At 40.4% G+C, this 10889-nt stretch overlaps 1 protein-coding gene across 1 annotated transcript; it reads right to left on the reverse strand.

Moving 5' to 3' along the window:
* Window positions 1–796: 796 nt before the first annotated feature.
* Window positions 797–10889, reverse strand: LOC144715987 (uncharacterized). Its single transcript, XM_078590957.1, has 16 exons — window positions 10794–10889; window positions 8623–9353; window positions 8222–8534; window positions 7592–7738; window positions 7415–7503; window positions 7228–7320; window positions 6324–6450; window positions 5518–5582; window positions 5239–5410; window positions 4506–4703; window positions 4340–4387; window positions 4125–4271; window positions 3699–3781; window positions 2022–2137; window positions 1784–1943; window positions 797–968 (listed from the first exon to the last, which is right to left on the reverse strand). The coding sequence occupies exons 2-15, from the start codon at window positions 9210–9212 to the stop codon at window positions 1855–1857; spliced, it is 2277 nt and encodes a 758-aa protein (XP_078447083.1). The 5' UTR covers window positions 9213–9353; window positions 10794–10889; the 3' UTR covers window positions 797–968; window positions 1784–1854.

Genomic DNA, 10889 nt, shown 5'->3' on the forward strand with positions numbered 1-10889 from the left:
TATGTCTCTCTCTCTTGGTTTCCTTCGGGTGATGTAGAGAGAGAAATCATTCTCTCTCTATAAAGATTTTCCCTCTGGCTGACTGCCAGCCTCTTTCTCTCTCTAGGTTTCATTCTGCAGACTAAGAGATGAGTCTCATGGGGATCATTCTGTCTCTTTCTTAGAGAGATAACCCAATGGCTGACCAGTCTGTCTCTTTCTCTCTCTAGGTTTCCTTCTGTTGACAAAGAGACACGGATGAGTATCACTATAGTGCTCAGACGAGGATGGGACGGTAATTTCATCCGTGGACAAAAACAATATCCCATCCCAGGGTTTGGGCAACTGGCGGGACGAAGTATTGACCGCTCATCTCCGGACGGCGATTTTTTCGACCACGGACAAAATAACCGCCCCGTCCCGTTCCTTGAACGGTGGACGGGACGGTGTCTGCATCCTGTGGGAGTCAAGTATCCAACTGAGAGCTCCGACTGTCAGCTTCTGAGTGACCTAATGCTGATGCACGGTCGGCGTACACACTGCTTCGTCCCGGAAGTGGAACGGGACGAGAATGTCTTGGACTGGACGTTTTTTGGACTGACGGTACGTTGACGAAAATATTTGGGGCGGGACGATCTGGAGGAACTTCTAAAAATTGGAACGTAGGACGGGACGATCTTCATCCCGTCCCGTCCTTGGTCCCCATTCTGGATTGAGCACTAAAAGTATCATGCCCATCCATCTGCCTCTTTCTCTCTCAAAGATTTTCGATTGACTTCAAGAGAGATGTATATATGCCATTGAACTGATAAGTGAATAAATAAATGAACATAGGCAGGAAGATTTATGAAGATTAATATCAATACCGTCGACTTGTTTTCTCAAATTTTAGACAATTGTTCGTCCACACTGCTCTTCGTTTACCCCCATAAATTTTCACAGCTTCTTTCATGGAGTAAAACAAAGTTTTGAGATATTGTCACCTTTGCCTGAAGAACAAAAAAATATACAAATTGAAGCGAATTATTTCTCGATTGTTGAAATCAGAAATATATGCTATAACTAAAATAGATAGATCAAGCAAAGAGAATATTTATGTCCACAGAACAATCTTGAAGTCGAAAACGCAAAAATGAATGATGATAAAGATGCTAATATATTCAACACTAAAAGTTAAATCAGAAAGTCACTAAGATTATTTTCAGCGCATGATAACTCGATTGCAAAGATTGAGTTTGTAAGATGGATTAAGCGCACTGCAATTCGATGTAAGCAAGTCAATCTTAAAACAACAAAGATATTAAAGGCACCAAAATACTTTTATTTGCATAAACTCAGCATATGAAAAATGCAAAAGCTAAAACGAGAAAACACAAAAAAATTAAATAGATCGAGTCTATGAGATGAATTGTGTGCATTATAATGGGACGAAACGTGTTAGGCTTAAAATAATGAAGATCAAGAATACACAAAAATCAAAGTAAGTCGAGATCGCGAGACCCATTAAGGGCGAAATTTCTGCGGAAGAATAATAATTCAAAAAATTAATATAGATTTGTGTCCATGAGATGAATTAAGCGCATTAAAACTCGATGTTAACATCTTAAGTGACCACATAAAATACACCGCAATTTAGAGACGTCAAAACCACAATCTCCACAAAAGGAAATTGTCTAAATTAAAACAAAAAAAACACTAAATAATTTTTTAAAACAGATCGACTCCCGGATTTTTCAGGGCACTATAATTAAAATAAACACTATCCACTATAATGAATAATCCCAAAATTCAGAATCATTAATACCTGAGGGTGAGCGGGTGACAAGGTCTGGCACTGAACCAGAGACAAGAAATAAATGGTGGGGGGACAAGGATTCAAGCCCTCTCCACTGCTTCTTCGATGGGCGGCTCGTCGTCCTTCTGACTTCCCAGCTTTACGATGTCCTCCACAAGAATCTTCCCCTCTGTGGTTAATGAACGACAGCCCGAGAGCGGTTAGAAAGAGGAGAGATAAAGTTCAAGAGAGAGAGAGAGTGAGAGACCTCGGTCCTTTGAAAGATTGCTGATGAGCTCCTGAATGCCGTCTTTGTCGAGGGTGTCTTTGAGGTACATAGCGGCGGCCGCCACTTCTTCTGGTGTCACCTTGCCGTCGTGATCTCTGCCATCAACCATGCCGGTACTCAGAAGTTATGGACGGGTGTAGAGAGAGATGGTGAGAGAGGAGAGAGAGAGCAAGAGGTTTTAATCATCAGTGAGATGGTGAGGAAGAGAGAAATTTGTGTGCAGAGATATGGGCATTAATTAAACGCGAAGAAAGAAAGAGAGAGAGTGAGAGAGGTAAACAGGCATCAAATCAATAAGGAGAGAGAGAATGTTGGATAAAGTGTGAGATAAAAAATCTTGACTGAGAGGGAAAGAGAGAATTTAGTTCTTGGAGTTCTGGTTGAGAGTGAGGACATTAAATCGATGTGGAGAAAGAGAGGGCTGAGAGAGTTGAGAGAGGCATGGAAGGGAAATGTGCGTTGTGTCAACCCATATTAAGAGAAAGGGTGAGAGAGAAAGTGTGAGATATGAAGGGTCATTGCACGTTAGTTCAGAAGTTACAGCCGCCTTGTGCAAAATCTGGAGCAATAAACACAGAGAGAGAGAGGTAGAGAGAGAGAGAGAGAGTGGGGAAAGATCAAGAGAGGGATGGCCGAAAATTAGAGCTGGAGGACGGATGGCATTCATCATCCGTCCATTTAAATTTCGTCATCGGTCATTGTCCGTAGCGACGGACAGGTGACATAATGGTTGGATTTCCGTCATACGTCATTGGTCATTGGTCATCCGTCATTCGTGACGAATGACGGATTACGAAAACAACGGACGAAACGACAGTAATGACGGATGACGTCAGCCGATGACGAAATTTAAACCGATGATGAAATCTTTTATGTATTTATTAGAAAACTTTAAAATTTGTCTAAATTTCTCAACAGAAGTAACAAAAACCATTGCAAAAAAATCAGTTTCTTGAACAATTACTAATAGGAAGAGGAAGAGAGGCACAGGCCCAGGAAGAGGGAGAGAGGCGAGAGACGGAGAGAGGGCGAGGGGCGAGAGACGGAGAGAGAAAGAGAGGCAACAGCCGTAGAGGGAGAGAGAGACGACAGAAGAAGAGGGGGAGAGAGGCGAGAGAAGGAGAGAGGAAGAGAGGTGACAGCCGAAGAGGGGGAGAGAGGCGAGAGACGGAGGAAGGGAGAGGGGCGAGAGACGGCGAGAGGGAGAGAAGCGACAGCCGAAGAGGGGGAGAGACGCGACAGACGAAGAGAGAAAATGGCTGGAAGAGTGGGGGAGGGGTCAAGGACGTCCATTCCGTCAGAGGGACGTCCGTTCTGTTCCGTTTACTTCAATGGAGGATTGACGGAACGGACGAATGACGGACTCGTGAAGATGACGAAATGGTGACGAATGACGAAAATGACAAAAAAAAATTCGTCGTTCCGTTCCGTTCCGTCCATTCGTTTTCGTCCTCCAGCTCTACTGAAAATATTCTCTTCCCAACCAGGGGAAACAATGAGTTGGAGAGAAATACATCAGGCCAATAGGCTTCGAGTTGATACATAAAGAGTCAGCAAGACGAACGAGGGAGATTGAGGTTTAGTGCCTCGGAGAAGACGAATGAGAAAGAAGAGATTTTTGAGATCTCCTAAGATCCTAAATCAAATAAATCTTACCTATCCAGAAGCTGCCAACGGTTGCCAATGGCAGCATCCACGTCATCTATCTCCTTCTCCAGCTTCTGAAGCATAGCGTCAACCTAAAGATATAACAAAAAGGTTAAAAGTAGCCAAAAAAAGAACAAAAACCAATTTAAATAACTTAAGGGGAAAAAATCAAGACCCAAAACCATAAACCTAAAGCACATTTTGAGGTTCTAAAAAATCCTAAACATAGAAATTCCAAACACTAAGCCTCACCTTCTCGTGTATGGCCATTTCTTGGTAAAAGGAAACCCTAAACTCTATGCCCTAAAACTTTAATCCTATGTTTAGGAATTAAAAGATCCTAAACCAAGAAATTTCAGAACCCTAAGCATCACCCTTGTTCGGTCATCTATCCCTTGGAAAGGCAAAAAACTTAAATTTTAAAAAATTTCTTACCCGATCTATAAGCGCTGAGGAAATACGGTTCCCGACAGCCAACTCAGCAGCATGGTCGCTCAACTCTCGAGCAGCCTTGTAGGCTTTCTTTGCTTCTTCCTCCCCTTCGGTGCCCTCCTTCTCCAGCATGCTGTTGTACAACTCAATCTGCAAATCACAGTTATTTTAGATCATTAAGAAAGTTTAAGTTGGAGAGAGAGAGAGAGAGAGACTACCTCTTTGTTGACGAGGCTCAAAAACTCTTCCCTCTCCATGCTGACCGACTGTATGCACCAGTGCACATCTTAGAGTTTGATCACATCAAAACCGAAAACTGTAAACCCTAAACCCAGGTCTACAGAATCATTAACTATCAAAATGGGAATCTTAGGCAGCTCTTACAGAAGCCGATGCTAGAACAGCTAGGGCACGGCTTATGTTGCAGAACTCTTCTCGTTTCTCGAGAGACTTGGTTTGACTCAGAATCTGAGCTGCTCTTGCAGTAGGGGACATCATTTCCTTGAGAGCCAGATCCTCTTGGATAATAGCGGGTTCTTTGATCTTCGCCTGCTCTTCCTTCTGTTTCTCTTTCTCCTCTTCCTGCAGGTTACACAATAAATTTCAGATAGAATCAGTCAATTGGATTTTGATCTGCACCTAACAATCACGTAAAATAATATGTTTGAGTCCTTGCAAATTACGGAAATTTCTGAGGTACTTAACGATGCAGGAGATATTAAGGTCTATTTATTGAAATTTAGGCCAAGCTGTCGGGTTAAAGTGTGAAGGAGACAGACTAAGCTATTCAAGAAATAGAGTGTGAGTATGAGAATACGGAGAGGGAGAGGGAGAGAGAGACCCTATGCATTTACCAAAACAAGGAGGTGCGTCTTCTCAATTTTAAGCAAAAGAATCAAACGAGAGATAGAACAGTAGTGAATGTTATAAGGAAATTGGACAGGAACTAGACTGTGTATATGCATGCCTTTCACTCCCTTTATCATTAAAAGGGCTTTTTGATGATATACAGCCAGTAAAAAATAAGTAAGAGAGAGAAAGTGCCAGAGATAGAGAGAAAGAGAGAGAATGACAACATTAGAGAGAAAAACACAATTAAAAAGTAAAGCAAACGAACCTTAATAAGTTCTTCTTGCATTTCTAGGAACTCAAGTTTTCTTCTCCTCTCAGAAACAGAATCTTCAGACGGAAGACCCGTGCCAACAGTATCCACTACTTCATCCGGTAGGGAAGACAACGTAGCCACAACAGCTTCCTCGGGTCTTATCTTTCCAGAAACAGTAAAGGCCCTAAAAAGGAAAAAAAAGGGGGCGCTTGATTCAACTTTTGCATCTCTATAAAAATAAACCCAACTTAAACAGAAAGTTTTAACTAAACACAAGCGAGGACAGCAAACCTCGAGAGAATCAGAAGAGAAGATGGCATGGAGTGATTGAGAGATAAGTCCAACCAATCACGTAGCTGAGGGACAACAAAAAGTAAAGATTAATCAATTCAAACAATAATGTTTACAGCAGTTGAACGATTAAAATAAGTAATGTTAGAGGGACTTATGTTTCTGTTTATTTGAAATAAGTATCTCTTTCTGATTGAAATATTTATTAGAACCTTTTTATCTCCAATTTTGTAAATCTGTCATAAGATATAAGAGATCTTAATGACTCGGATTAGGCCAGGCCCAATACTCTGGTAACCTGTATTCATACAGGGTGTTCACCAGTTATTGATTTTTTTGCTTTTTTATCAAACCCTAATCCCATTGCTGGCAGGCAGCTTGAACACTCCAGGGAAAAATCAAGGAACCAACGGAGACCAATTCCATATCAAGTCAGATCACCCTTGATTTTCCAGAACTACCTTCCAAAGGTAAATTACGTTGGAGCACAACATCCTGCTTAAAGAGGACAAGTAGTACCCTAGCTATCAGCCATAACTTTTAGCACAGCTAGTAAAATGCTTCAATCAAAATATGGTTTTGCAGCGTGATGCTATGCACGCTCTGATCCCGAGATCATGCCTCATCAACCAGACTTTGTTGTGTGTCCCTTTTGTGCTAAAGGATACAGTTGAACGAGCCTCTAGAACAAATCAAGTTCAAGTAAGGTTGTACAAGTGTATCCTTAAATTGTGCTAAAAGCTAAAGCTGATAAAGGATATTGATAGGGCTTCAATAATCTGGCAAAACAAAATTAAGAAAATAACCTGTTGACGCATCTCCTCTCTTGAGAGTAAACCAAGGTGCCCCCGCTCTCTACATGCTTGCCTAAGCTCAGAATCAGAGAGCGTCTCTACACCCTCTGCCTGGATCAGCTTATCATCATTCTTAATCCTGGAATTTTTTCAGCAAAACGATTAGCACAAGTCATTCAAAAGTAAGCCCCTAAAACAGACAGATTGAAAAAAAATGATGCTTTTTCATAAATTGCTCAAATATATATGAAATAGAATGTAAAGGATGAAACCCGCAATCAAAAATTAGAAAATGATAGAAACTGATTGCACAGACGCAGTTTTATAGATAAACTGTGTTCCATATATCCTTCAAAAATAGATGGTTCACGAATGAACCAATTTATCTTTGAGTATTCAAGGTGAATGAACACTTTCGCTTCCATCTCAGAAAATGCTGTCGTACATAATTGTTCAAAGGACACAGTATTCAGAAAAACAAATAAAATACTTCAAAACCGGTTAAAGAATGATTTGTTTTATGCCCTTTATTTATTCGTTCTCTTTTATTGAAACCGTGTAATAGTTTCCTTTATTATCCAATTTAGGCTCCAAGTATATTGCAATGGATTCACGAGATCCAATAAAATAGATCCGTTAAGTGAGTAATTAATTTTTGGAAGATCAATGTAAGAGATGTTTGTTCTGGCTATTGCTATGCCCTAGCTCTCTCGTCTTCCTACCTTCTTCATCTCGTCTAACTGTGGATCAAGCCCGACATTAACCATAAAATTATCATCCGATCTAGATGCCAACAGAATACCAAAGGTTCTCATCAACAAAGAAGAGATCTAGAGACTCGCCAAACAGTAGGTGAAATGTGTCCAAAATAATTAATTATAGGCAAAATTAACATTTACGATGTGAATTGACTTACTCCTGTAGCTTCCTCCGCAGCATGTATCGCAAATAATTGTCCGTTCCGTAAGACTGGATCCCCATATACTTACACATGTTCACTAATCTTGGCCTGTGGATGGAAGATTAATTATGGGAGACATGATAGCTTCATTTCCTCTAGAAAGAAATGAAATACAAAAAATGGGTAAAGATTTAAGATAAACCTGCTGATGTTATCAAGTGTCAGCTCGTCATTGAACAGTTTTGCGAAACCAAGAATTTCTTCATTTGACACGGGGGACCCTCTCCGAACCTACATCAAAGCTTGTCTCTTAGATTCTATGAACTAAGAAAACCTGATACATGGAATGACCCAACTTTCGTCAGGGATAAAATAGTACTTTGTTGAGAAACTCATCAAGATCCTCGGCTGTCTGCTTTATTTCACCACTACGTGAAATTTGAACTTCTCTGGCCATTTCTTGAGCCGTATCCTGCAAAAATTTTGCATATTCTATCCTTGCATTGAGTTTCCTTTTCAGCTTTTCCTGCATTTAAAAAACCGGTAGGTAAAATTTTTCTGTAGACATCACACAATTGCAGTTGAAAATCATGAACATAAAAATCCTAGAAGAAAAAGGGTAAAAAAGAGAAATTACGAACCAAGTTAGTTTTAGGAGTCCATATGGATGATATTTTCTCCTTCAGGATTTCTTGAAATCGAAGATAATTTTTCTATTTCTCATAAAATTTCATAAAAAATAGTACAGTTTGTCACTAATAAAGGAATGATATTTTTTTGAAAGAAGAAAGGAACAAAATTTTCGCGGGAATTCCATGTGAAAAATCAGACTGTGTGCCCAGAAAACAACTGAAAAGTAAACGATTTTCAGACGAAAAAACCCTTGGAGCCATTACTAACAGATGTATGTCATAGATAAGATGAGTAAATGAGTGGCATAAGTAAAATTTCAGAAGGTAATAATGAGCACAACAATTTGTTTTTGAACGAACAATATGCACAACAATACCTGCTCTTTCATCTTGTCTTGAAAAGTGGATGGCAACATGTTGGGGAAAAACTTCAGGAAAACTGGCAACAAGAACTCCATGAACGGCACAATGATAAAAACTGCAAATGGAACTAGCCTGAATATATCAGCTGTCGTCCGGGTCAGCTGCTGCCGCTCCCTTCTTGAAAGGATCTTTCCACCAGCAAGCTTCAATAGCAATCTCGAGGAAATTCTCACATCTGCCCATAGTAACTTAGTCCCTAGCCAATAATGCTGCAACGCAGACATAAATTCATGCTTCCAATGGCTCAGTTTATTCGCCCAGTCCGCCCTGCAGGAAAAAAAAAATCAGAAAACTAAACCCTAAACCTTAAAACTCTAAACCCTAAACATGAAATGAAGATGATAAGAATGGGCACCTGCTCATTGAGGCTACGGCTCTTAAAGCAGGCCCAATTCCAAGAACCCTAGCCCAGAATTTCTGTAAAGGCTTTTTGGCATCTTTTTGAGATCCATGCAACTGTTTAGCCTTTGCTTTAGCTTTTGCAGTGCTCAATCCTTCAACAGCCAGATCACATTCCTCTGCTGATGGTTCCTTTGATAGCTTCTGGTTGTCATCCTCGTTCTGCTCGTTCCCTCTGGGTTGTCCGGCTGTTGCTGTGGTTGCAGTCCGCACAGACTGTAGAAGGTATCTTGCCCCCAATGGTAGAGAAATATCTAAAGTTGCGCGTGTTTTCTCATTCCCCAGTACAGAAAAAGTCGATTGTGGTATAAATTTAGCTGCTTCATAAGCCCACTTGTTCTCTTGAATTACAGAACCAGATTGACCACCTCTTAATTCAAAGCCGTTGTCAATCCTGCCTCTTGATATCTGATTCATACATCTTGTGAATCTATCATCTGGGCTCAGAGAGCACCCAAGGGCAGATAGGTAAGAAGTAGAACAAACTGAAGGATTTGGGCGATCGAAGAGGTGCTTCCTTCCCCGATTAATCAATCTTGAAGCCATTCCCAAAGAAGGTTTCGCCTTTCAGGAAAGAAAATTAAATATCATAACTAAGAGATTTGGCAACCTCACAGAGATGAGCTCTCAGATGTCCACGAATAAATCTTCCAGGCCTTGTTAAAAAGAAAAAGTGTGATGAAAAACCTGCAGATGGAGAAAAAAATTAGCTTTTCTTAGAGAAGGTCATAGACATGCCACCAAATCCCGTGGCATAGGATTTTCATCTTACTAAGCCAGAGAAAATAAATCCCCAGTAGGTTCGCTATAAGTGCAGCAAAATATCGAGGAGAAACACCAAATGATAGATAGCTACAGATTTTTCATACGCAAATCATTAATTTTTTGAGAAAGCTGGCGATCATAACTTAATTCAGGAAGAACCGCGAATTTGGGGAAACAAAAATATCTAGTAGGTTCACCCCCAAAAACAACAAACGATTTCCAAAAATCATCAAACGATAGACAGCACAGCTTTCCATTGCAGATCTTCAAATTCTGGAAAAGGCTGGTCAAGTATTTTAAACGGAAAAAAAGACAATTCTAGCGCAAATATATCGCCCAGTAGTTTCCCTATAGACAAGGCAAAGGATTTCCAATGACTATCAAGCCCTAAACTGCCAAACATTTTCCAATTCAAATCATCAATTTTTCGAAAACGCAGTTGGAGCTATCAGTAGCAACTAAAAAAGTCTTTCAACGGATTGCAATCTTTCCTCTTTGATTTCACCGCATCCACCAGGCTTTTCCAGCAGTTGAAGAAGAATATGTATTGGCCAAAATAAACTTTCTCCTGATCACTGATACGCAAACTCTCGAAGCCAAAACTAACTTGGCTCAGGCCAAAAATGAGACGCAAAAAAAAATTCAGCAGAGCAAAACGCGCGCAAAATAAAGAAGAAAGCACAGTCGAGCAATAAAAGGATCCACGCTAAGCGTGACTCTCTTCGCCTTCAGCGAAGTTCATCCATAGACACCTGATCAGCCTTTACAGGACAACTGACACCAGTCGGCACAATGAAGATTTTCCCAATCTATTGACTATAAGGTGGAAAATAGGATTTGATATGCTACACTGAAGAATCGCATACGACAACGCCTCCGATTGAAACATTCGAAACAAGAAACAACCGCAGAACACATGAACAAACTCAGAAAAACAAGGCGTTAACGAGATTGACGTTTTTCACACCAGCTCTCACGATGAAGATTTTCCAATTTTTTTAAATAGAAGGTATAAAATAGGATTTGATATAGTATACTGATGAATTACACAAAACAACGCCTCCGATCGAAACATTCGAAACAAGAGACAATCGACGAACACAAGAACAAACTCAGAAAAACACAAGAGGCTCACGAGCTAGATAGAGGTCAAGCTCACCTGCATCTCACACAATAATAAACGACGAAGACTTTCCATTTTTTTCGAACAAAAGTTACGAAACAAGATTTGATACGCTAAACTGATGAATTGCATAAAAAAAGGCCTCTCATTGAAACATTCAAAACAAGAAGCAGCCGAAGAACACATGAACAAACTCGGTCAAACAAGGCACAAACGAGATTAATGGAGGTCGAGCTCACCTGCTTCTCGCACAAATTTGCAAGCACGCTGCGCGAGATTCCCGCAAACGCGAGGTTTCAGGAACACAGAAGAATCGAAGCTTTGGAGCATCGTAT

Source organism: Wolffia australiana, chromosome 20 (genome assembly GCF_029677425.1).
Source record: "Wolffia australiana isolate 7733 chromosome 20, ASM2967742v1".
NCBI classification, from domain to species: domain Eukaryota; kingdom Viridiplantae; phylum Streptophyta; class Magnoliopsida; order Alismatales; family Araceae; genus Wolffia; species Wolffia australiana.